Below are 27128 nucleotides of genomic sequence, written 5' to 3' on the forward strand. Positions count from 1 at the left end.
TGTGATGGAGAGAGGAATAATTGTTCCCTTGTTTGATGGAAGTGATGCCCATGAGTAGGAGGAAACCAAGTGACAAAAACTCAGATTTTCTTTGTCTGCCTAATGATAAGATGTCTTAAATATGGGAGTAGGGGAATGCCTAAAAAAATGCTGACATTTTAAAGCATTTGTCCATCTCTGCCAACTACTTACAGAAGGACAGTAGCCCAAGACTTTGCAGACTTGGGTATCTTCCATAAAATAATGGCTTTCCTTTTTATGGAATAAAGTCGGAGGCCAGAAGAGAGGGTGCTTTGCAAAATCTGTTATATAAGATTCAAATTCTGTTGTATCTAAACGGAGGACAGAAGTGAGAGAAGGGACTCTGGAGCCACATTAGCTCCTTCTAATAATTTCCTGTGGTTCCTGCATTCTCTTTATTAATATTTCAGTTATCACACTGAATTCCAGATAAGGTTCTGGGAATGGTGATCACATGGAGAGGTGAACTCTTTTAAATTTTTTTACTTGGGGATTTTTTTTTTCCTCTCTCTCATAATTTAAGGAACCTATTTGTTTTCACTATTAACCTAGTGGCCGAGACTTGATGTTTAAATTTCAAGATAGATATTTATTTTTTTAGTAATATACTTTCTTCTGAACTCTGTGCTCTTCAAATCAAAAGAGCTATGTTATCTTGTTTTGAGAACTTAATGTATAATGCCACCCTGCCTATTGCCAATGAATTAGAGATTAATGAAATTACCTTGTTTCCACTAAGAATCTCTGTGAAGGGGGCAGCCCTGGTGGCACAGCAGTTTAGTGCTGCCTGCAGCCCAGGGTGTGATCCTGGAGACCCGGGATCGAGTCCCACGTCAGGCTCCCTGCATGGAGCCTGCTTCTCCCTCTGCCTGTGTCTCTGCCTCTCTCTCTCGCAGTGTGTCTTTCATGAATAAATAAATAAAATCTTAAAAAAAAAAAAAAAAAAAAAGAATCTCTGTGAAGGGATAGGGAGTGTCCTGAAGAAAATACTAAAGGCCCAAACTAATTTCAACTCTTACAGCTGTTCTTGTTAGAGAAGTTTTTTGGCATTTTTTAAAAAAACTTGGTTTAAGCCTTCAGCCCAGGGTGTGACCTGGAGACCCGGGATCGAGTCCCACGTAGGGCTCCCTGCATTGAGCCTGCTCCCTCTGCCTGTGTCTCCACCTCTCTCTTTCTCTGTGTCTCTCATGAATAAATAAATAAAATCTTAAAAAAAAAAAAAAAAAAAAAAAAACTTGGTTTACTGTTTTGGGATCCCTGGGTGGCGCAGCAGTTTGGCGCCTGCCTTTGGCCCAGGGCGCGATCCTGGAGACCCGGGATCGAATCCCACGTCGGGCTCCTGGTGCATGGAGCCTGCTTCTCCCTCTGCCTGTGTCTCTGCCTCTCTCTCTCTCTGTGTGACTATCATAAATAAATAAAAATTAAAAAAAAAAAAACTTGGTTTAAAGGAAAATTTTTGACTCTTTGATAACTAATCAACTTTAATATGGTCACAGACCTGTTTAAGAACCACAAATTAACCAAAGTTGGGTGTATTTGCGTATCTACATGTGTACATCTCTGTATACGGCAATGTTTTCCCCAGTCGTGAGGCAGTAAGTCTCCCATTTTACCTGACCAGAGACAGAATATTCAGAGAATTTTGTATCCTCACCTTAAAAATAGTCATGTAATGAGAACTTAAAATCACTTTTTCTCCTTATTTTCTCTTCTGTTATTTGTTTTAGGGTAACCAGGAGCCAACAACAACTCCTGACGCAATGGTTCAGCCTTTTACTACCATCCCGTTTCCACCACCTCCACAGAATGGAATTCCCACAGAATATGGAGTGCCACACACTCAGGACTATGCCGGCCAGACCAGTGAGCATAACCTGACACTCTACGGAAGTACGCAAGCCCACGGGGAGCAGAGTAGCAACTCACCCAGCACACAAAACGGATCTCTCACGGTATGTGAACTCTGAGGTGGGGAATGGAAGAGTGCTTGTCATCATACTCAAATCTTCAGCTGAATCATCAGACCAGAAAACCCTTTGAATTAATTTAGCATCTACATGACACTGCATAGCATTTATGTAATTTCATTTCTACCCCTTGCATTGTAATTAGAAGGTAAGGACTTAGAAACTGAGCTCACAGTCATTGCCCGGGAGCTTAGGGTCTAGAGACCGGCCAGACAACACAAGGTGAGGCGCCAGGGACAAGGGTACACTTGGGTCAGTTTCACCAGGAAGCTTCGTTTGGCCACACCTCCTTATTAGGAGGGGTGCCCTCCTGTGCTGCCACAGTACACAGTCTCTCAGCAGCATCCCGTACATTGCCTCTCCCTTCCCCCAGACCTGCTCAGTCTCTTGCTCTTAGGATACTCCCTGTTGCCCTCCTGCACACTGAAAGTTCTCTCTTAGTTCCCTTTGCTGATTCCTATCTCTGTGTTCAGTTTTTTTTTTTTTTTAATTTTTAAATTTATTTTAAAAATTTATTTATTTGGGAGAGAGAGCTTGCAGGAGCAGCAGGAGAGGCAGAGGGAGATGGAGGATCACAAGCAGACTCCCCACTGAGCACAGAGCCTGATATGGGGCTCAATACCAGGGCCCTGGGATCATGACCCAAGCTGAAGGCATACTGAGCCACCTAAGCTCCCTTCTGTTCAGTATTTAGATGTTACAGCACTCCAGGCCTGGGTCCTTAGGAACCCCCTTCCTCTGTCGGTATAATTCTACTACTAAATTCACCTTGCTACTCACGCAAAACCTAGGAGTCTTCTCCATTTCCTTCATCTCCACACCCAGTGCCTTTGCGAATCCAGTAACTGTAACTCGAATTCATTCTTTCCCTTCGGCTCTTCTCTTTATCTTGGTACTCTGACTGGATGGTGTACATGCTTAACAGCTCAGCTATCCTGCCAGATTTCTTGGGTTTGAGTAGGGCCCTGCTTAGTGGCATGACTATATTTAACCTCTTTCCTGCATTGGCTTGCTCGGTGACAGCAAATACATACCTGCACCTGGCAAAGAACGACAGCAGTGCCTGCCTCTGCTGGCCACTAGGAGATTTAAAAGAGTTGAATTCATGTACATTATCATTGTCGTCATCTCCACCTTGGTCCAGACCTCATGGCTTATTTTTCGTGTAACTGCTGCCTGCCTGACTATCCCTTCCCCACACAACAGCCGACCTAGTGTTCTGTCTTCTCAAATAATGGTACTTCCTGCTTAACTCTAATGATTCCCTTACATATTTACAATAAAATCCAAACCCTGTACTTCGTTTACTAATCCCTGGCCCCAGCCTACCTCTTTGACTTTGTCTCTTACTACTAACTTGCTAAAATAAAAGAAATGTTGGGGCGCCTGGGTGGCTCAGTCGGTTAAGCATCTGCCTTTGGCTCAAGTCATGATCTCAGGGTCCTGAGATCGAGCCCGTCGTCAGGCTCCCTGCTCAATGGAGAGCCTACTTCTCCCTCTGCCTCTCCCCCTGCTTGTGTTCCCTCTCTCTTTCTCTCTCAAATAAATATAATCTTAAAAAAAAGAAATGTCAAAAATCAACCAGTAGGTATATATCACATATGTATCAACACACAGGAAGTCATATTGTCTGTGCGATTGCAAGGTCTGTCTCCAAAGATAAAAATGTTCTGTGCTCTTGATAGAAAGATCTGTGTCTGGTTTTTAGATTTCTTTTTGCTCTTCCTGTTTCAGATTATCAGGAGAGCTTATCCAGCCTTTAAAACACTTGATATGATTTACTTCCCAATAAAGAGCCTTATAGTAGAAGCTTGTGTTGCATAAGGATGGATTTAACCTTCAAATACTTTCCATTTTCTTTTATTAGATATTAGACCACAAAGAAATCCATTCTTTCCTTGAAAACACGTTATCTTTTCAATATTGATCAGTTATATATAGAAGCACATAATTTTATACTTCATGAGTAATGGGCTACAGACCATTTATTAAGAAGGTGTAAGCATGATGGGTAACAGATGAGGATTCCATAGTGTTTGTTCCAGAATCATGAATATATCGGCTGCTATCTTGGCTGCATTTCTAAATCACCTTCAAAGGATTATAAACTCATAGACTTACCAGAACAACTGTGGAAAGAAGGAATAAAATGTAAATCTGAGGTTCTATCAAGTATATTAATTACTAAAGCTATTTCTTTACTAGCTAATTTTTCTAGTTTTATTTTTATTTGTCCTTTTTCTGTGTTTATTTCTATGTTCTATTTCACATCAAATCAATCTTGGTAATTTCTAGGAATTTTCTTTTTCATCTGAATCGTCTATTTTGTTGGTATAAAGTTATTTATAATTTCATATAATCCTTTTTAATTTCTATAGGATCTGTAGTGATAACCCCTCTTTTATTCTTGATTTTGCTAATTGTGCCTTCTCTTTTTTTCTCTTGGTCAGTCTAGCTAAGGTTTATTAATTTTGTACATCTTTCCGGAAAACCAGCTTTTGATTTCATTGATTTTTTTTTTTTTTTAGTGTGTTGTTTTTCTGTTATGTATTTCATTGATTGCCATTCTGATCTTTATTATTTCCTTCCTTCTTCTAGCTTTGACTAGGTTTGAGTTTGATTTCGTCTTAATTTTTTTTTTTTTAGCCTCTTGAGTTGCAGCCTTAGACCATTGATTTTAGATTTTTTTTCTTCCTGGTATGTGTTTAAAGCTATACATTTCCCCTTAAGTTTCCTATAAAATGTGATATATTTTATTTTTGTTTTCATTCAAGATATTTTTTAATTTTTCCTTATGATTTTTCTTTGACCCTGGGTTACATAGAAGTGTGTTTCTTAATTTCCAAATGTTTGAGGATTTCTCAGCTTTTCTTGATTTATAATTTAATCCCATTGTGGAAAGAGAACATGCTTTATATGGTTCAATTTTTTAAAACTGAGACTTGTTGAAGATTACATCTTCAACTTATAACTGATGCACACATTTGCTGCTTACTTGCAGGGGCACACATGTGTATGTGTGTCTTACTCTGGTAAAATACTGTAGCTTTGGTCTAATATATATTCATTCCTCACCATCCTTTGTACTGTTATTGCCATCTGTATATTCATGCAAGATCCAGTTGTATGTTTTTTTACCAGAGACACACCTTGGATTCAAAGAGTTTGAGATAAAATGAAGGAAAAAGATGTCATACAAAACAGTAATCATGAGAGACCTGAAGTGATTATATTAATAGCAGAAAATAGATAAGACAAGTATTGATAGAGACAAATGTATATTAGAAATGCAACAATACAGTATTGTAATTTTTACTTTAAAGAATCTTATATTTTTTCTTCTGTTCACTAAATTGGAGAATTTCTGTTAACATCTCTTTCAGTTCACTCACTCTTGTTCTGCCACATTGCATCAGCTGTTGAGCCCATCTAGTGAATTTATTTCAGCCATTGTACTTTCCAACTCTAGAATTCCCATTTGTGATTTATGTTTCTCTATTGAGATTCCTTGTCATCATATTTCTTTCAGTTCTCTGAATACATGTGTAATTGCTATTTTGACGTCACCTGCTGAATCCAACATCCAGGCCCACTCGAGTCTATTTCTAGTTACTGTTTGTTTTCTTGAGTCTGGGTCACACTCTCCTGTTTCTTTACAGGTCTTGTAACTTTTTAATAAACTGGACATTTTTGTAATACATTTCAGCAACTCTGAAGTGGTTTTTTGTTTGTTTTTTTGAGCAGTGTTGGTGTGTGTTTGTATGTTTTAAGTAATTTGCTTGAGCTTAAACTGTGGAATGTGGTGTGCAGCCACTGCTGTTTCTATACAAAATCTTAGCGATTTTCCCTCTCCTTTTTACTCTTTAGCCTGGCTAGGTGTTATCCCTGTGTCACACTAGCTCCGTGGTCAGCCAGTGATTTGGGCGGAAGTTGTGTTTAAAAAGCACCTCAAGCTTGTAAAGCTTCCCACCCTCTTGTGTTTGTGGGTTTGGAAGTAAGTTCAGAGTTTAGCCGGGTCTCAGGTCCACTTGGCTTTATCTCTCTGTTGGGCTCTCTCATGTCTCCCTTCCTCATGCTTGTATTTTCATAGTCAGCCACAGATGTGAGGAGAGCATAGCTAGCTCCTCCGTGACTCTCTCATTTCCAGGATCTCCCCTTCATGTTGCTGGCTGCTCCACCACTCACCTCAGTCAGACCCACAAGATCAAGAAAGAAGAACTATATTTCCCATTAGGGCCTACCAGATTTGCCACTTTTGGTCAACAGGACTGTGAGTTTTCTACTCCTTCACTCCACCACTGCCCCAGTGCTCCAAATTGAGTTTACCCCTTCTGGTAGCACAGCTACTAGTTTTCATGGCCCTGACCCTGTCCTGGTAAAAACTAAGTTCTCTCCCACAGAACTGAGGGAAGGGATGTTGGGCAGGGATGAGGTGGTGGGTTGGAGCAGCTACTGGCAATGTATGTGGCCTCTTGCTGGTCTTACCTTAAGCTCTAGCAATTTTTCAAGAAATTTCTTATGTTGATTGATTTCCAGAACGTGAAATGACTGTCAGGCAGTTTTTGTCCGGCTTTCTTACTGTGGTCTTGTTTTGGGGAAAGGGGTTACAGGCCCATTCACACTGTTAGAGCCAGCAGTGCCCTCCCTGACTCTTGATGTAGCGCTTACTGTACAGTTCCTCACCATACCTCTCTTCCCCATGGCCCATTTCTCTTTCTGCTTGTTTTCTCTTCCTGCCACCATCTTCCATTATTTCAGATGCCCAAATTCTAGGTTTTTAATGGTAGTGTGAAGGGCAAGTTCTCTTCCTTAACATAAATATATATGGTGAAGACTTATATTCTTCATCCCTATTAGAAACTATTCACTACAGGGCAGCCCTGGTGGCTCAGCGGTTTGGCGCCACCTTCGGCCCAGGGTGTGATCCTGGAGACCCGGGATCGAGTCCCGCGTCGGGTTCCCTGCGTGGGGCCTGCTTCTCCCTCTGCCTGTGTCTCTGCCTCTGTGTGTCTCTCATTAATAAATAAATAAAATCTTAAAAAAAAAAAAAGAAAAGAAACTATTCACTACATAATTTTGCATTATATTGACCAATTTGAGTTCCTAAAAAAATACTAAAATAAAATTAGGAAACCATGTGTATGGATTGGGATTTATTGGTGCTGAGGAGAAAAATGGAAAATCCTTTGAGCTATGTCTACCAACCGAGATGGCACACGTTCTGTAATTTTAGGAAGTTGCTAACCACAAAATGGGAAATTATTAGGAGGCTCTGGTTGGAGATGCTTCTTACATGTTTAAGTGTACTTTAAATGGGAGTGTGAATTCACTGCTCTTAAGCCATTTGCTTTTGGAAGTTGTGAATGTGTGGGTGTTCTGGAGGACGAGAGACAGACTGAGCAGTAGAACAGTACATCAAAGAACTTAGATTTGACAATATTATAGATTATTTTGTTAAACTTTTACTATCTACTAATATGTTCTTAAAATGGATCCGGTAATTCCTGTGGCCAATTAAATTCAGAAGGTTGATCGGAAGCATTGTTATTTATAAAGAAATGATACCTCATAAACTAGTCTTTTGTGTATATGAGGGTTTTACAGTCGGGGAATTCAGAGTCCATTCTCTCCATTTTGCCACGTGGACTCCCCAACTCCAGCCCAACAACAGGAGATAGTGTATGTATAAGCAGTGGTCCTGATAACAGGCACCAGTGCATCTTTTCCCATTCAGCCCCGTGTTGGCTTTGCTGGTACGCCTTGCTCAATATTCTAGATAAAGCCAAGCTTATCCTTCATTTAGGCTCAGGTAGACTCCTGAGCTGACCACTTTTTATGGAACTTAGGAGATGTGTTTTGTTCACTTTTGTCTTCTAATTAAACTGTAAGCTTTTAAAGAAAAAGTTCTAGTTCATCTTTGCATTCTCCGACTTATTACAGTGCCTGGCACTTAATAGTTACTCAGTAACAATTTCTCTGGCGGTCAGGAGTGTTTAAAGGAGACAAGGTATACCATGGAAGGTCTGAGGAGGGAGAAGCTGAGGCTTCTAAGCGCAGGTGGCATCGAACTCGTCCTGGTATTAAGTGGTTTGGAATTGGAACATGATGGGAAGAATTGAGAAAGTCCTTTCTCAAAGCAGAATTAGAGAGATGGGCAATATCAAAGTGTGTGAATAAAAGCATGTGTTTCTGTTAGGCTGAAGCTTGGGGTGTTTGGTGGATACATAAGGAAATATGATGTGAGAAAAATCGCTCCAGTACAAATTGGGAAGAGCATTTGAATGCCTAGTTGAGAAATGACTTTATTGAAGGTTTTTGAGCAAGGAAATGGAATTGAACAGAACTGTGCTTCCAGACCAATCTGTGACATATAGCAGCTGAGGGGAGAGGCAGGGAAACCAGTTAGGAAAGAATCTTAGGAGGTTCCGAACTAGGGGGCTGCAGTGGTTATGTAGAGGAGGGATGAATGGAAGAGAAATTGCCAAGGTGTAGAATCCATAGAATTTGACAGCTGATTAAATGAGTAAAATAAGGAGAGCAGAGCCAAAGACTGTGTCCTCTTCAGTGCAAGAACTGTATCTTGAATAAATCATTTCACCTCTCAAACTTCAGATTCCTCATCTGTCACATGAAGCCAACAGTGTCTACCTGACAAGATTGTATTGAAAGGAAATTAGAAATGTTTTGGAGATTACTGGTTTGAATAGTCCTTTAATTGCTTTTTTTTAAAAAAAAGATTTTATTTAGAAAGAGAGTGCGCGTACAGCTTGGGAGAGACAGAGGGAGAGAGAAGAGAATCTCAAGCAGACTCCCCACTGACTGAGCACAGACCCCAACTCAGGCACGATCTCATGTCTTTCAGCCAACAACCTGGGCCAAAACCAAGAGCTAGTTGGACACTTAACCAACTGAGCTACCAGAAGTCCCTTTAATTGCTTTTTTAAAACTATCTTTTAAAATCAGTTGTCTCTTGATGTCCTTGATTTGTGTTTTTTTTATTGCTGTGAGCCAGTTATACTGTAATGGAGATTTTATGTTGAATAGTCCCATCTTGTGTGAGAGAACCAAAAAAAAAGGAACTTCTACAAAAATGATAAATAAGCAATGAAATCTGGAATTTTATTTCTAAAATGTATTTCAGAAATTGATTTTCAAGTTGAGCTAGAAGCTTCTTGTACCCTTAAGACAAGAGCCTGTTCTAAGAGTCAGTTTGTCCCATACTGTGCATTAGCAGTCAGGGTTCTCCACCCCCCTCATAGAGGCCTGATTACCCCTGCGCCTGCCTGCAGAGAAGAAAGGACCTCAGTTGCTGTATGTGTAGATACTCCTCTGAACCCTGGCAGGTGTAAGTGACTGAAGTATTTGAAGTAGACAAGCTTTGGTGAGTAATCTTCAGATAAGGTTTGTGTTTTATATACATATTCTACCTATCTAGTAGATTCTACTTTCCCTGAGGGCAGGAGTACCACTTGTCCTCTTATTACTCCCATTGGCATATAATGATGTTTAATAAGTGTTTTTTGAGTGAAAAAAGCTTGTAAAGGTGGTTTATCTTCTGTGCTTGGTTTTAATAGGAAATGTTAGTAACATCTTTTGAAGTATTTGAACAGAATTGTTGATGACTCTAAAGCAGAAATTGGAAGGCATAGCTGAAGAGGCCTGCCTTTACTGTCTTGATCAGCTGTAGACCTCCCCAGCGGTTGCCTTCAGGCACACCTCTGAATTAAAGATAACTAGGACTCCATGCTCTCCACCATCCTCAGTTTTTTCACTTTGTTGTGCACCCTTTCTCTGGAGTTAAAGCCAGCTTTTCTCTCCCTTCTCTATCAGAAGATCAGTCTAACCAGCCTCCATGAAATTACCCACTGACTCCCTTACTTGCAAGAGCCTTGTGGATTGATATCCCACTAAAACATAGCCAAGAAGTGACAGCCTGTATCATGGGTCTATTTGCCCAAGTGAGGATTTCTAAAACATGGCGGGTCCAACCTTTCACATGGTGTGTTGTGGGGCCATATTACCCTCAGCCTGGAGTGTGGACATCATTAGTATATCTATTTCTAAGCCAGAATTAAGAAGGCCTGAGACACAGAGGAATTTTTTCATCTGACTATCCATTCTTCAAAGAGAGTCCCTCATTTTCCCTTCAGAGTAATAAAGGGGAAACAATGTTGAGCCTGCATAAACCACACTTGTTAGATCTGTGAGCAAACTATAGGCGGGTCTGAAAGTGTGAGAGTTGCTGCAGAAAACCACACTCAGAGCCAGGCATGGAATTTTTTTTTTAAGATTAAGTGATTGATTAATTGATTGATAAGAGAGAGTGTAAGCACACTAGTGGGCCTGAGTGGGGGGAGGGGGGAGGGGTAGAAAGAGGAGAGAGAGAAGCAGATTCCCTGCTGAGCATGGAGCCTGATAGGGGCTTGATCCGAAGACCTGAATCAAAATCAAGAGTTGGATGCTCAACCAACTGAGCCACCTAGGCACCCCAGGCATGGATATTTTTTAAACAGAGAAAATTGCCTTTGGGTTCATGACACTCAAGACACCTTTCAGCATATTGTTAATATTGTTAGCCTCATTATTGCTGCTTCTCCCTTGCGTGTCTTCATTCATTTATTTACTTTTATTTGCTTTTACTTACCTGCCCCCACCACCCCCCTTCCCTGCCAAAAGCAACTACATCTAAGCAGTGCTAGAAATGGTAATTTTGTGCTCTGCTGCTCCTTCCTGCTCTGTCCCTGTTAGGACCAGGATAAAGAAGCACTAGTGATTAATTTAGGGATATGGTTTTTCTTAACCTGTCTAAAGAGTTGTGCAGTTTTCAAAAATATTTTGTACTACTTTTTGAAATCAGTAAACTGATTAGAATCACGGAGTTTTAAAGCTAAAATGGATTTTAGAAATCACCTTATGCCTTCCTTTTACAACAGAGGTCAACAGTTTTAAGTAACTTGAGCCCGGAATGTTACAGCTAGCTAGTAATAGAGCCGGAACTCAGGAAATCTGTTTTCAGCCAGGTGCTTTTTTTCTGATTCCCCATGCAAATAATGAAAAATAAAAGACATCCACAGAGATGGTCTTCTTAGCTTCCATTGATTCTTTGTCTTTAAACCTAAGAACTCCACCTGGAACATATAAACAGATTTCTTTCATTCTAAAATGTACGTTAAAATGTTAAAGAAAGCATACAGTTAAGGATAAAGTGGTTTTTTTTTTAAGATTTTATTTATTTATTTATTCATGATAGTCACACAGAGAGAGACAGAGAGGCAGAGACAGGCAGAGGGAGAAGCAGGCTCCATGCAGGGAGCCTGACGTGGGATTCGATCCCGGGTCTCCAGGATCGCACTCCGGGCCAAAGGCAGGCGCCAAACTGCTGCGCCACCCAGGGATCCCAAGGATAAAGTTTTTAATTGGGGTGATCTTCTGTATGTGTTTCACAGTTTTACATTATATATAATTTTTCTATTTCTTACTCTTAAAAAATAAGTGACTTGCTATGGTTTTTGTTTCAGTGTGATATCAGTTTATGATGATATTACATATGCAAAGGATGCCTTTTGTAATGCCTTTTTGTAGCACTTTGACCTACTGAGAAAATGGAACTAGACATTTTGTGAAAAAATTGAATTATTAGTTGGGGAAAAAAATGTTCATTTACATTTAAATGCCCAAACAGGGCTAGAGCCTCAGAATTTGGGTTATCATAGCAGTATTCAAATACACAAAAGAAATGTATAAGCATTTTTTTAAATGTCTAAATCTAAAAGTAATTTTTCTTGACTAGTGAATTGTTCCACAGAGATGTAAATTCAATTTTCCATGCCCAAAAAATTGTCTAGTAGTGTCATTAGATAAAATAATATTCAGTATATCACAAGTGTTCCTTCTAGTGTGTTCTTTCAGCAATGTGAAATACCCCGATTTTCAATAAATAAGCATATGGGCCAAGATTTCACTTCTTAGAAAATTATTTGATCATGTTTAGGGCATTTACCCTTTAAGAAGGAATTCACATGATCTAATTCCGCTAAGTTTTAATCCATCATGTACTCCATTATAAACATTTATAAAAATGCTTCAAATGCTAACAAACCTAGTTGGTGGGTCAACATAGGCTGTAGTTCCCCTCCCTTTTTTCAAGGCAATGTAAAATGACAATGAAAAGTATCCCAACCCGCTTTCTAAAATATTCAGAGAAAACTGACATTTGTTTTTTAAAGTTGTTTTAGAAGAAATGTTTTGTTATATAATATTGTGACTGTGGCTAGGGAGCTTGAGCCATAGAAATCAGATTGAGTTGGGTTTAGCTCCCAGCTCCTTCCTTTTGCTAATTGTGTAACCATCTGAAAATTATAACTCTAATGCTCATTTTCCTCATCTGTAAAAATGGTGATAATAGTTCCTAGCTGATAGGGTTGTTTTTGGATTACATAGGAAAATGAATAGCAAGTACTTAGGATAATGCCTGGCACATAGTAAAATGTCAGTAAACATTAGCTACAATACTGTTATTTTTTAATTATTTCAAAGAAGGTATCATAGGCAACCTTGATTTATAAAACAGAACAAACAAAAGGGCCGTCCAGTTCTCACTTCTCTTTTGCCATTTTCTTCCCTCACCTGCACAGCAGCTAGTGCCGTAAGACCCATCCCTTTATCAGTGAATTTTATAGCCTGCTCTACAAAAATAAATGAATGAATTACATACGTTTGGGGAAAAGGGTGAATTCTCTTCAGAATTCACAGGAAACCTGTTGACTTTGTTTAGTCCAGTATTTCCCAAATTTATTTAAACACGAAATCCTTTTTCTACAAAATGTCAGTTAACATCCTGTAGAACTGACGTTCTACCCATTGGAAGGTAATTGCTCTGTGATTTTTAAGTGCGCGCGCACAAACACACCTATCCTTTAGATGTGCTTAAAACTATTTTGGGAGTGATCTTCCCATTATATTTTCTTGGGAATAAACACATCACAGTTTTATGAGTAATGAATTTTGAGTAATTCAAATTTGAAATAGTATAATTCAGAAAAGTTCATGAAATTTCACTTTTGTGTAAATTTTTAACTGTTAACAAAATTCAACTGAGTAAATTAAACAGGTCTTATTGGCTGTATTCAGTGATTCATGAATTGGGTTGCATCCAATCTAAGCAGATAGAAAGGAGCTGGGAAGAGCTGTACAAGGCAAGAGATTTTGTAGGCAGAAGGGAGCAGGAACAAGGAATTTATACTGAACATTTGCTGATTGGTTATTGGTTAAAGCAAGGTTAATTTCCTTACATGGAGCAGAGGGAAGTCTTGGAGCAGGGTCAGGGACCTTGTGCTAAGCAAACAAGTTCTGATTGGTTGACCTGGCCCCTTGCTTTTCTGGGAGAGCCCAGCAAAGAAATATAGTTCAGCTTTGGTTTGCTGAACTGGGGCCTATTGGCATGAATGATGTCCTCTTGGACACAATCTAGTTCCTTTGACAGAACCAATGTGAATATTCCCCCAAGTGAAACCTTAATAATTGCCTAATTTCAAAGCTGTCTGAATTATATGGTGATTGACAAGACAGCTCTACTTTTAGCCATTAATAGAAATATCTACTATCTTTTGATAAATTTAGTCTTGAATTTTGCAGTTTTCAGAACCATGTCCCTTATACCATATGTGACTGACTTTGTAACATTGTTAAAATAACTGATTCATCCTATGAGGAGGAGCCTTTTTTTTTTTTTTTAAGATTTTATTCATTTATTCATGACAGACATAGAGAGAGAGGCAGAGACACAGGCAGAGGGAGAAGCAGGCTCCATGCAGGGAGCCTGACGTAGGACTCGATCTGGGTCTCCAGGATCACCCCCAAGGCTGAAGGCGGCGCTAAACCGCTGGGCCGGGGCTGCCCCAAGGAGGATCCTCTTAAAACTTAACTGAAGACCGATCCCACCCCATCCAAAAGAAATTGAAACCAACTAGGAATCATACTTTTGTTCTTAAAATGATGAGATCTTCAGGGGAAATGCTGCAGGATATGACACTTATGTGGCTTACCTCTGTAAGTAAGAGAGATTTATAAATTAAACTGTTCCTAATTTGGGAATAGATAATAGTGATATCAGATTGGTTTTTTTTTTCCTTTACTGTGCCAGTAGTTTGAAGTGAATAGACTTTTCAGCCCATATCTGACTTTTATAAGTGGTCCAATCCACATACTCTATACAAATACAAGTAATTGTCTGTAGCTCTGCTTTTGTATAGTCATTAAGCCAACTAGCCAACATTCTTTGTGTTTTAATATTCTTTAGGGTTTAGAATCTAACATCCCAAAATACCTTTCCCTCTTTTTTTTTTAATGTTTTATTTTGAAATAAACTTAGACTTACAGGAAAGTGGCAAAAATAGTACAAAAAATTTCTGTATCTCCTTCACTTAACTTCCCCTTATGTCAATACTTTACATAGATATGGTACAGTTTTCAAAAGCCAGGCAGTAGGAAGTGTTGGTACAATACTAGTAAGGCAAAATATAGACCTTATTCAAATTTTACCAGTTTTTCCACTAATGTCCCTTTTTTCTGTTCTAAATCCAATTCAGGATTCCACGTTGCAGTTAGTTGTCATGTCTCCTTATTCCAAAATATTTTAATCATCTTCAGCTTATATCTGGAGTAGTAATTCCACCTTCTGAAGAACAGAGAAAGGAAAAAACTTTGTATTAATAGACTTGCTGTTAGGTGATAACCATGTCTCATCTTCGAGGTCTCTGCTTATTCCACCGCAGCCTTTTATGTGTGCATTGGCTGAGGGAAGTATTGAAGGCTCTCATTCTTGAGATACAAAGGTTATTTTGAAAGCAAGCAATATTTGCCAAAATATTTTATACCTGTTAGCTCAAAACACACATGAGCTGTTACATGTGTACATATTGTATTTGAAGATTTTATCAAACATGAATTAGTTCCAGATTACTTTTGAATACACCCATCTATTTTTGCTTCCTCTAAAAATGCAGTAAGTGGTTTTTGTGTTTGTATGTTTTTAGGGCTATAAACCAATAAGAACAGGAGAATTAGTAATTTTGGAAGCTGGAAAGCAGATGTCCCAATTAGTGACAAGCTTAGCAGACCTACACAAACTTCTAAGCCAGTTGTGAGAGAAATCTGAGAAATAATTCTATTTACACTACAAAAATTTTAGAAGTTTCAGAAACTGACAGCCCCAGGTAGAAGATGGGAAAATTCTCTGGAGAGCCTGGCTGACTGACTCAAGAGGAAAGACTTGGAAGATGGACATGTTAGGGGTCTCTCCAACAAACTGCTTACCTCACTGAACTGGAATAAGGCAAAGTCCTCATGCCCTCCAACCCACCCATTCAGAACTACCAGTTTCTTAGCTACCCCACTTAATTCTTCATTGTAAGCAGACAGCCAAGGATAGTTAGATTCCTGAGGGAAACCTACAACATACAAGATAGAGAACAAAAAGAAATTGGGAATAAAAGGAAACTTTTTCTTCGAAAAAACTACCAAAAATGATAATCCATAGCCTTAAAGAGATTACATCTAATAAACAAGAATGAAGTTTTTGTTTGTTTGTTTGTTTTCACTTATTCATTGGGAGACACAGAGAGGCAGAGACAGAGTGAGAAGCAGGCTCCCCACCGAGCAAGGAGCCTGGTAACTGGTCTTGATTCCAGGACCCCGGGATCTCGACCTGAGCCAAAGGCAGATGCTCAACCACTGAACCCCAGGAATGAAATTTTTTAAAAGGGGTGGATTCAGTCTTTTTAAAAGACTGCTGGATTCAGAGAAGAAAAATGAACCTTGAAATTAAAAATATGGCAACAAAATGAAAAAACTTTGTGGGAAGGCTGAAGGATGAGATTGAAGAGGTAGAGGTCTGCAGCCTCTCTCTTTTTTTAAAAGATTTTATGTATTTATTTGAGAGAGAAAGCACGAGTGGTGAAGGGGAGGGGCAGAGGGAGAAGCAGGTCCCAGGGAGCCCCACATAGGGCCATGACCTGAGCTGAAGGCAGATGCTCAACTCTGCAACCCACTGAGCCACCCAGGTGCCCCAATGTCTACGGTCTCTTATCCACAATTCTAAAATCCAAAAATGTTCTGAACATCAGATGATTTTTCATAAGTTGGCAGCAAAACTCAAAACCTATATATATCTTTGTCACATTTATATGAATGCATATAAAGAAATATCACTGTCTCAAGTCTGATGGAGTTACATCATGGGTTTTACACCCATTATTACCTTCCTAAAATCCTAAAAATTCTGAATTCTGATATACATTGGCCCCAGAGTTTTCAGATAAGGAATTAAACACCCATTTTTCCAGAAAATCAAGTCAAAATCCAGAGAGAAGATAAAAGAAAGAGTTTAGAAAATTAGAGACCAGTCCAAAACATCCAATGTCTAATACAAATTCCGGAGAGAGAGACCAAATGTGTAGGGTGGGAATCATCAACAAAATAATTCAAGAAAGCTTCCCAGGACTGAAGGACATTAATTTCCAACTTAAAAGAGACTGTAGAATTACCAGCAAAATAGATTAAAATAAACCCACATTAAGGCATATTGCTAGGAAATTTTAGAACACTGGACACATTGGACAGTCTCCAAACCAGAGAGAATGGTGGAAAACATTCTAAAGGAATTTTTTTCAACCTAGAATTATATACCCAAACTATCATTAAAATGGGTTCATTTAGTAGACATTTTCAGACATGAATCAAATTCTCACAAAATTTACTATGCTGAATTAAATTTCTTCTTCCCATTCAGCCTCACAGAGGTGAAAATAAGAAATGAAGTCATCTCAGGAAACAAAAGGAAAAAGAAGTATTGAAGAAAATGGATAATCCATAAATCAAAATATTATTTCTGAATTTATCAAGAGATTCCTTATTATCTCATATTACATGTTAAATGTTGCTATGAGAGAGACTTGGAAAGTAACACTTTGTCTCATATTGCCCAGAACTCTCTTTTATTTATTTTTTTTTAATTTTTATTTATTTATGATAGTCACAGAGAGAGAGAGAGAGAGGCAGAGACACAGGCAGAGGGAGAAGCAGGCTCCATGCACCGGGAGCCCGATGTGGGATTCGATCCCGGGTCTCCAGGATCGCGCCCTGGGCCAAAGGCAGGCGCCAAACCGCTGCGCCACCCAGGGATCCCCAGAACTCTCTTTTAGACCATAACAGCACATTTGTTCACAGTCCATAGTTAAAATATTTAAATTGTTTCATAGAGAAGTCAAAACTAATTCATTTCATAGTTACAGGAATTTTAAAAGTTTGAGTTCATCAAACATTTTTAGTCCTCATTTCTAGAATGAGGCTTTGAGACTTGTAAATCTGATTTGCTCTTCAGTGTAAAGAGCCCTGGACTCCTCTGCAGTTGGGACAGATAGCCAGACCTCACTGGGGCAGCTGAGTTGTTTAAAGAGTAGATCTATAGGGACACCTACATGGCTCAGTGGTTAAGCATCTGCCTTCGGCTCTGGGTGTGATTCCTATCCAGGGATCAAGTCCCACATCAGGCTCCCTGCAAGGAGCCTACTTCTTCTTCCTCTGCCTGTGTCCCTGCCTCTCTGTGTGTCTCTCATAAATAAGTAAAATCTTAAAAAAAAAAAAAAAAAAAAAAAGAGTAGATGTATAGACGCTAGACCCAGGATTGTACCAGCAGTGTCACTGTCAGCCCTTGCCATAAACTCTCAGTGCACAGACTCCAGCCTCTTCTGTTTCATCTCCTGCCCAGTGAATAAATCAGGTCAGAAAATGACCACAGAAGGGAAGAACAGAACCTTGGGAGGTTGTTTATATGGTTGGTAACGTGGCTCAGTAGCTAACAATAGGAAATAAAGCAAACCAATGGTGTAGACTAATATTTTTCTCAGAACAAACAGTTCTGCTGTCCACTTTTCACAAAGTTATAGCTTAAAAACTTTTACTTACTATTTCTGTCTGATTTGTCTATTTCAACAAGTAGTAGTTGATATTGAGGTACACTTAAAGTTGGGGATGTCAGATGGGGAAGTATCTCTTTTTTTTTTTTTTTAAGATTTTATTTATTTATTCATCAGAGAGAGAGAGAGGCAGAGACACAGGCAGAGGGAGAAACAGACTCCATGCCGGGACCCCAACGTGGGACTCGATCCCAGGTCTCCAGGATCACACCCCAGGCCGAAGGCGGCGCTAAACCGCTGAGCCACCAGGGCTGCCCAAAGTATCTCATTTAATTACATTCAATATATATTTCCTATTCCTATGTCCATTATGTACAGAAATCTGCTCCTCAGCCCCTTTGAGTATCAGTTTGGTAACTGTCTGCTGTTTTCCTTTGAGTGCCTGTGTGCTTGCTTTTGCCGGGTTTTCTTCCCCTTGCTTTTCCTCCCTGACCTGCTCCTCTTCCTTCAAGGTATAGAATATATGTCATTCTTGTATAGCTTTCTCTGTCCCTTACCCCCATGGCTGTCTCCAGCCCAGGGAAAGTCTTGCTCCTCCCAGTGAGCGTCCTGAGAAAGTGGGATACACATTTGTTCTCCCTTCCTTTTTTTTTTTTTTTTTTTTTTTTTTTTTTTTTTTTTTTTTAAGATTTCGTATATCCATTCATGAGAGGCAGAGACATAGGCAGAGGGAGAAGCAGACTCCCCGTGGGGAGCCTGATGCAGGACCCGATCCCAGGACCTCAACTACTGAGTCACCCAGGTGCCCCCTGTTTTTCTTTCTAAGGAGAAGGAGGAAGCATGGGTGCCATGCCAGACAGGAGACCTAGCACATGAAAGTCAGCCACCTGGTTTTTAGTTTCTGCTCTGCCACTTAATATGTGACCGAGGGCACCTACTTAACCTCTCTGTGCCTTCTCTGCACTTTACTTTCGGCCTCTGTCATTTGGGGTAATAATAGTGCCTATCTCATAGATTATTGTGAGGATTAGAAAAGATAATACATGTAGATTACAACATGACATAGTGGTTAAGAGCATGTACTGTCCTCCTGTGTTTGAACCCCTGATCCACTGCTTAGGCAATCCTTGTGGTTTTCAGATTCCTCATCTGAAAAGTGGGGTAAAAAATAGTACCTCTTACATTCTCATGTTTTTGTTTCTCTTTTTTTAAAAGATTTTATTTATTTATTTATTTATTTGAGAGAGAGAGAGAGGCAGAGACACAGGCAGAGGGAGAAGCAGGCTCTGTACAGGGACTCAATCCTGGGTCTCCGGGTCACGCCCCGAGCTGAAGGCAGACACTCAACCGCTGAGCCATCCAGGCATCCCCCTACAGTCTCATGTTTAAAAAAAAAAAAAAAAGTGCCTAGTCTTAGGGTTTGTTGCAAGAATTACATTAACTATAATACACAAAATGCGTAGGCCAGTGTCTGGCAAATAGTAAACACTATTTAAGTGTTCATTGTTATTAAAAAGCTTACAGAAGGTCTGTCAGATAGTATGCACTCAAGAAATAGTTACTATGTAACAAAGAATTCCCATTTTTTCAACAAAATTCTCTAAGTGGAAAGCAGAAAGGATTTAAAGGTTTAAAGAGAAGAAAGCAAAGCCACAACATGGTGCCACTGCCTCCTGCCATAATTGTGACAATGAAAATGACAGTACTTAGAACAAATAGAACTCTTCCAGCTATTCACAGTTGAGTGTAAGTTAGTATAGTCACTTGGGAAAACTGGCAATATCTATTAAGGCTAAATTTAGGTGTGTCCTTAATCCAGCAAATCCACTCCTACATGCATATGCACCCAATAGAAATGACTATTTGTGTGCACCAAAAGACAAGAATGTAGCAAGAATATTCATAGGAACATAGGAACATTATCCCTAATAGCCAAAAACTAGAAGCAGCTCCAGTAAGGCCTGTTTGTTTATAAAACGGAAGAAAAATATATGAATTATAATAGCATGTGTATGTGTATAGACAATGCGTAAAAGACGACAAACACAGAAGAGTACATACTGTGTATAATTACTTTTCTTTCTTCTTTTTTTTTAAGTTCAAAAACAGCCAAACTAATATGGAGTCAGAAGTCAGCATAGTGGGGACCCTTTCACAAGGAGACAGTGACTAGGGTGCTCCTAGAGTTCTGTTGCTCCATCTAATTTGATATTTACAAGGGTGTATTTTCTCTGCGAAAATCCATTCCTGCTTACGATTTCGGCATTTGTATCTATGTTCAACTGCAGTTGTAAAATATATATTAAATCAGAAGACTTGAGAATTTTGGAAATGATAATTTACTTTTTCAATTTGCCAAGTGTCCCTAGAATTAAAGACTTCATACTCTTAAAGAATGTAGGTGTTAAGGGACACCTAGCTGACTCCTTCGGAAGAGCCTGCAAACTCTTGATCTCAGAGTCCTAAGTTCAAGCCACACACTGGGTGTAGAGATTACTTAAAAAAAAATAACTTAAAAAAAAAAAAAAGTAAGTATTCACTACAAGGCAGAAAATTATCCAGTCTGGCTTCTATCCTTAAATTGTGTCTTCAGAGCCTTAGAAACTTGGAGTAACAAGTATGTTGGGCAACATACTTTGAAATAATCATCAGTTTTCATTTATCCTGCCACCTCATTATAGTATTACAGATTACATGAACTATGTATAAGTTATCTATAAAACTATGGTTTGGAACTAGAGTCAACCTTTATAACTTTTATCAGAGTGATGTACTGATACCCTGCAGATCAGATCTAGTCACTTAAGGTTTGGTTGAAGAAATAGTTTTATGGGCTCCAGCTGTGAGATACAAGAGGCAAGTTTGAAGGTGCTTGAGTGAGCATTAGTTGTAATTGATGCTTACGCTTGTTGCTTATTGCTTTGGTGTCCATGATGCCATTTTAGTAACTTAGTGAGTTTCATCTTTGAATAGAATTTGCTTTGTTTGGTCTGCATTGTGCCCAGATTGATGATTGAAAACCTTACACTTTCACTGAACATTGCTTCATAGCTCTTCCCTTTTCTGCTATTTTTATATCATATGAATCATTGCACATTTAAGCCATCTGCAAGGCCTGAATGGAGTGAGATAAAAGCTGCCATCACTTAGATTGACACTTGAAAGCTAGCATTCATTCCGAGTTTATTCCTGATTGTCCTTTATACTTTAAAGTCTCGAACTTCATTTCGAGATGGTTGGTAATGTCTCTGAGCCAAAAGTATTTGTGATTCAGTTTTTTACTTGAACATTGGGTCAAAGGGAGGGGATCTGTTCTGCGTCACTCAGAAGAATCTGTTAGGAACTCAGTTGTAACTCACTTGAGATGCTAAGAACAGTGAGTTCCACTCTTGGTTTATTTTTTATTATTTTTTAAAGATTTTATTTATTCATGAGAGGCAGAGACACAGGCAGAGGGAGAAGCAGGCTCCATGCAGGGAGCCCAATGTGGGACTCGATCCCAGGTCTCCAGGATCACGCCCTAGGCCGAAGGTGGCACTAAACCGCTGAGCCCCCCAGGCTGCCCCCACTCTTGGTTTAATCAGCTCAGTGAGCCCTCCAGTTTGGCATGCACTTTGTAGGCAATACATAGGGTGAAAACATAGGGTTCCTAAATTGCCAGATGAATATTTCAAAATAAATATGTGTTTGGAATACCTATTGTATCACACCTGTTAGATGTTTGTCAAAAGTATTTCTCAACATGGCAGCTTTTTTTGAGGATTTAGGGGGAGGTGTGTGGAAACGCCTGCAGTGTTGCAAAAGAGATTGCACCCACACTTACATGTACCTTTCACTGCTGGTGTACACAGACCTAGCTTTTACATGACATGTTTACATGTCATCCAGTAGGCTGCCCAGAGCCCATAAAGCCTCTCCCAGCAGATTTTGTGAATAGGGTTTTGCTCTGGGCTGCAGGAGCCTGGGGTCCCGTGCTGACATCAGCTGGAATGACGTGGATGAGGAGGAGAGTGCCGATTGGTTTCTGAGTAAGAGCTCTTTCAGGTGGAAGCCCATTGTCATTAGGTGTCACCTCTTCATGAATATTAGGATACTTAGGTGACCTGAAGTCATAAACGCTGGAACTAATAGAGGGAATGAAACATGAAAAGATCCTCTTATTTCCTAAACTGATAGGCCAAAAATGCAGTGATCTGAACTACATACAATAGACTACATTTTCAAAATGGAAAGATCTCAAAAATGGAAAACTCCACTAAGAATCTAAGAATAATGGTACAATTTTTGTCTTCAGTTTTCATATCTCTTATACCTAGTGGTTTGCCATGTGGTCTTGGGCAGGTCACTTAGTATTTCTGTTTTCTCCCACTTCACTAGTGCACTATAAAATTCACGAGACCTCAACTTTATAAACGGTAGCAATCTGAACACAGATAACATTTTTGGTTTTGTTTTTTTCCCCTTTGAAGGGACAACTAATTTTTGCTTAAATACACGCTGTTTGAGAATGATTGGGGTTGGGTGGGCATTAATTATTTTACATAATTCTTATGAAGTAATTGTGTTTATTTTTCGCTCAATGTTGTCTGTCTCTTTGCCCTGCAGACGGAAGGGGGAGCACAGACAGATGGCCAGCAGTCACAGACACAAAGTAGTGAGAACTCAGAGAGCAAATCCACCCCTAAACGGCTGCATGTCTCTAATATTCCCTTCCGCTTCCGGGACCCTGACCTCCGACAGATGTTTGGGGTAAGTCTCTGGAGTCCTTTTGTGGGTTTTAGAGTGAAAATATAATCTAAAAAAATTTTTTTTCAATTTATTTGAGAGAGTGAGCAAGCCGGGACAGAGGCAAAGGGAGAGGGGGAAGTAGACTCCGCGCTGAGCAGGGAGCCCAACACTGAGCTCAGTCCCAGAACCCTGGGATCATGAGTTGAGCCAAAGGCAGATGCTTAACCAATTGAACCACCCAGGTGCCCCTGAAAATATAATTTAATCCACCTGCTGTATTTAAATAAATCATTAGGACATTAGGATAAGACTGCTGCACACAGGTTGAGAGACATCCTAAGGTAAATCAGTGTTTTCATCGGTCTTCAGTTCTGTCACCTAGCGCCATCACTCCTATCATTCTATCATTGCAGGTTCTCACATAACCAGGTGACCATGCAACCTGATTTGCCTGGAACCTGGGGCCACTTGAGACATGAGCCTTTCAGTCTAAAATCAGGACAAAGACAATAATCCTTCCCCTTTGGAGTGTTACAAGTTCAATGACCTAATGTTTGTGAAGCAGATGGTACTTTTGTTTTTACTTCCCTGCTCATAACTCAACAGCGTCTCAAGACCAATATCTAAGATCAGGTGTAGGTGGTCAGTTTTCTACCTCTGATGTATGTTTCCAGCTTCAGTTTCCTCCCAAAATCATCATCATGAAAACAAAGCATAACAGCAAAGATTTAAGTTATTGGAATGTGAATGACTACTGGAAATCTTACGTATTTTCTGAGCTTATGTATTGTCAGATTTCATTTGAGGGAACTCTTAACTTGAACTAGGAATAAGAGACCATGGTTTAAAAAAAAACTTCATTGCCATTGCTGCGTGGTGCTTTGTCAGGAAAGCAGGTGCCCCGCTTGAACTCCCGGTTGTGGCCACTTCGTGGCGACAAGATCCCGGAGCAAAGTTTTGTCCCTGACAGCTGAGCATCTGGGGGTATTTTCTATACCTAAGCCAAGGCCAGTGCTGAGATTTAATAATATTCTTGGATTACTTGAAGAGCCTTTACACAGAAAACAGTAGCCAACTGTTCATCTCTACAGAAAAGAGAACAACAGAAAATATAAAGGGCAGCTTAAAGAATTGAGGTTATGTTTAAGAAGAAGCTTCCCAGGAATATGAGTTATTAGTTTCTCTACTGAATTATCAGAGATAATATGGAATCCTCATCTCTGGAGATCGGTGAAAATGGAGTACATTGTCATCTGCCAGAAGTGTGTTTTCTCTCAAATCAGAAAAATTGTGTCCATTGAAGATCTGCTTAGGCCAGTTATCAGGGATTTCTTGAAATGTATTATGCCCTTCCTATAAGGCTGCTAAGTGCAAAAAAAAAAAAAAAAAAGAAAGAAAGAAAGAAAATTTTCCTTGTAAGGGATACCTGATAGGGTTGCTCTGTCCTTTTCTGCATGGTTAGTGTAACCTTGGAAGGACAGCAGCAGTGGTAAAGAGGAGAGATTCCATCCTTCATTTTATTAGCTGTGTAAAGTTGACAGATGGCTTCCTTCAGCCTCATTTTCCTTAACCAGCAAAGGAAGGCAGTCCTTACCCTAGCAGGACAGCATAAGGACACATTAGAAAATGTAAAAGGAAAACTCTTAAAACTCCATTCAAATCTCAGTTGTTTGGATAGGCATAGAAATAAAACTAAATGCCCTCCTACCTAAAATAAGACATTTTCCTCTTTCCTTTATTTCCTAATGTTCTGTTAAGTAATGGAACTGGAATCAAGCCCAGAAGTCTTACTCTAGAAAACTTGGGCTCTTAGTACATGTTTTCTGAAAAAGATAGTAATGATTCAGCCCAGTGAGAAAGCAGGATTTGTTTTGCACTTTTCATTTTTTAGTTTTTTCACATTTCCCGAAGTCTGACTTGCAATCCAAGTGACATAGATAATTGGGCCTATGAGTCCAGTAGTCAGAAGGAAGTGGGGCCAAAAAGCTATCTGGAGATTAATGCACATTCCTTCAATTCAGTTCATCCACACATTGATTCTAACAGATGGTCTTGTTAGACCTTCTACATGCCTTTCCTCCGAATAACCACTGTGTTCAATGTATGCTCCTCTAGTCAGCTGTTGGACCTACAAACAGTTACTTAGGCTTCATATTTTTAGCTTATTTCCCAAATGTTAAAATATTTAATTACAAAACAAAGATATTACTTAAAATGTTCTTGATGTTCATTGCCAAAATATTAAAAGGGAAAATAAATGAAATCATGTGTAATGTCCTTGAATGTTTAAGTACAATGGAAAACGGCATGTAGTTTGTAGAAATGAGAACACAGATACGTATTTATTGACTTGGCAAGCTGTTTATGGCATATTAAGTTTAAAAAAAAAAAGTAATACTTAGAAATAATATCCTTAACAATGTATGCCTTAGGAAATGCAGAGAAGGCTGTGTACCAGAATGATAAGATGGTATGTGTGCAGAGGATTGTCATTATTTTGTCCCTCTTTTCATTTTCATTTATCTGTATTTCCTGCCTTTCTTACAGTGAATATGATTTACTTTATAAATTAAAAAAAGGGGGGGGGGATCCCTGGGTGGCGCAGCGGTTTGGCGCCTGCCTTTGGCCCAGGGTGCAATCCTGGAGACCCGGGATCGAATCCCACATCGGGCTCCCGGTGCATGGAGCCTGCTTCTCCCTCTGCCTGTGTCTCTGCCTCTCTCTCTCTCTCTAGGACTATCATAAATAAATAAAAATTTAAAAAAAAAAAAAGAGGGAGAAGCAAAACACAGCCTTCTATAGTGTATCTTTCTACTTCAGATTTGCTTCTTAAAAACTGGGACATTTAAGAAGGAGAAATTATTGGCTCATTAATGAGGGGAAATCAGAAACTGGTATTGGGGACTACCAACAAATAGAAACATGGAAATTGAATAAGTAGTTAAAAGGAAAAAAAAAAAACTACTCATTTTTCAGGAGAAAATAAAGTATGTGGATAAGAAGCTGATCCTGAATAAATGTTTTTATTTTTGTCTCTGCAGCAGTTTGGCAAAATCCTAGATGTAGAAATTATCTTTAATGAACGTGGCTCTAAGGTAAGCTCCATCTCAGTATTAAGGGTGTCTGGTTTCCTTTTAGTTTTAAGTAGTAAGTAATCAGAAAACTTAAAGCTGTTTTTCAAGCCTGCAAAAAGTATCCTCCCTTACCTGGCTTGGATCAGATTATCTCTAAAAATAAGTAACCACATGGCCAGACTTTATCCTAGTACTTAGTTTGGGGGAGGGAGGGGTGGGCTTGGAAGCAAGAGAAGTGTGAGGAGGGAGATCCGGAGCAGGAGACACCTGCCCTTTATCAAACTGAAATTGCCCTCACCTCATTTTAAAGGGGAAGAGAGAAGACTCAAGTGAATTTCTATGAGAATTCTGTTGTGAATTGTACCAGAACAATTCAGCTTTTAACAATCAGACTCTGAAATGACATACTTAGAACAAATTTAGTATTTCGATCCTTCAGTTGACTCTCTTTCTCTTTTGGATAAACTTGATGAGGCATAAATACAGGGAGTAGTGACTCAGGAATTCACTGTAAGCTGATGCCTTCCTTCGAGTCCTACCCAGACTTCCCAGTCAAAACCTAGGTACCTCTTCTAGGATACCTCTTCCTTTGAGTCCTACCCAGACTGGCAAGCTTCAGAATGTAGAATCCCTTCAATTACAAATAGTGAGTTGGGTTTTTCTGGCATCAGAATGAATGTACTAACGGTGCACAATTCGATACAGGTTTTCTAAGCGTGTTTTCTATGAGAACTGAACAATTTAATTAAAACTCATTTCCCCCTAATAATTTACTATTTTAAATTCCCAATCTATATTATTTGAATTTCAGTGCACTAAAATACGCAGCAGTGATTTTAGGAGTGAGGGAATGATGAAGTCTGACAGTGGTTCATTAAAACAATATTTAATAAACTGAGTTTAGAAAAGTTTCATTTGACAGTTTTCTTCCTTCCTCAATAAGTGAACTATGCCACACAAACACGATCAGCTATGGTCAAGCTTGTAAATACTGCCCTTGCTGTGTTCCCTTCTACTTAAATTTTTAGGTTAGAACAGTTTGAGTTAATTTTTCATTTGGTCATCTTTTCTGGCTATTTGAAAATAGCCAGCCCTTGGCTATAATTAAATCTCTAAGAATATAATTTGAGAAAAGCTAAATAAAGTGAATCAGTGAGTTAATATTTACCTCTTCAGTTTCCTACTGTAAATTCACCATACCTTGGGAATTAATAGCCTATATCTACAGGGAGTTACATACCTCCTGCCCCATCTAAACTAACACAAATGTATGTACTGTTCTAATACTCCTGATTATTATTCCCTTCCTTTATAGACCACATCAACACTGCTAGTGTCTAATTCTGATTATAATAATTATTTGTTAATTATGAAAGAGGTAACTATAAGCTTCCAGTTTTCAGTTAAAACAAAAAAAAAAAAGA

General features: G+C 39.2%; 1 protein-coding gene across 1 annotated transcript in view; it reads left to right on the forward strand.

Moving 5' to 3' along the window:
• The window catches only part of RBFOX2 (RNA binding fox-1 homolog 2), a 273967-nt gene that overhangs the window by 210821 nt on the left and 36018 nt on the right, over window positions 1-27128 (forward strand). The window contains 3 exon segments of the mRNA XM_025461198.3: window positions 1749-1973; window positions 22508-22651; window positions 25672-25725. Coding sequence (XP_025316983.1) covers window positions 1749-1973; window positions 22508-22651; window positions 25672-25725 — 423 coding nt within the window.

The sequence above is a fragment of the Canis lupus genome, chromosome 10 (genome assembly GCF_003254725.2).
Source record: "Canis lupus dingo isolate Sandy chromosome 10, ASM325472v2, whole genome shotgun sequence".
Classification (NCBI taxonomy): domain Eukaryota; kingdom Metazoa; phylum Chordata; class Mammalia; order Carnivora; family Canidae; genus Canis; species Canis lupus.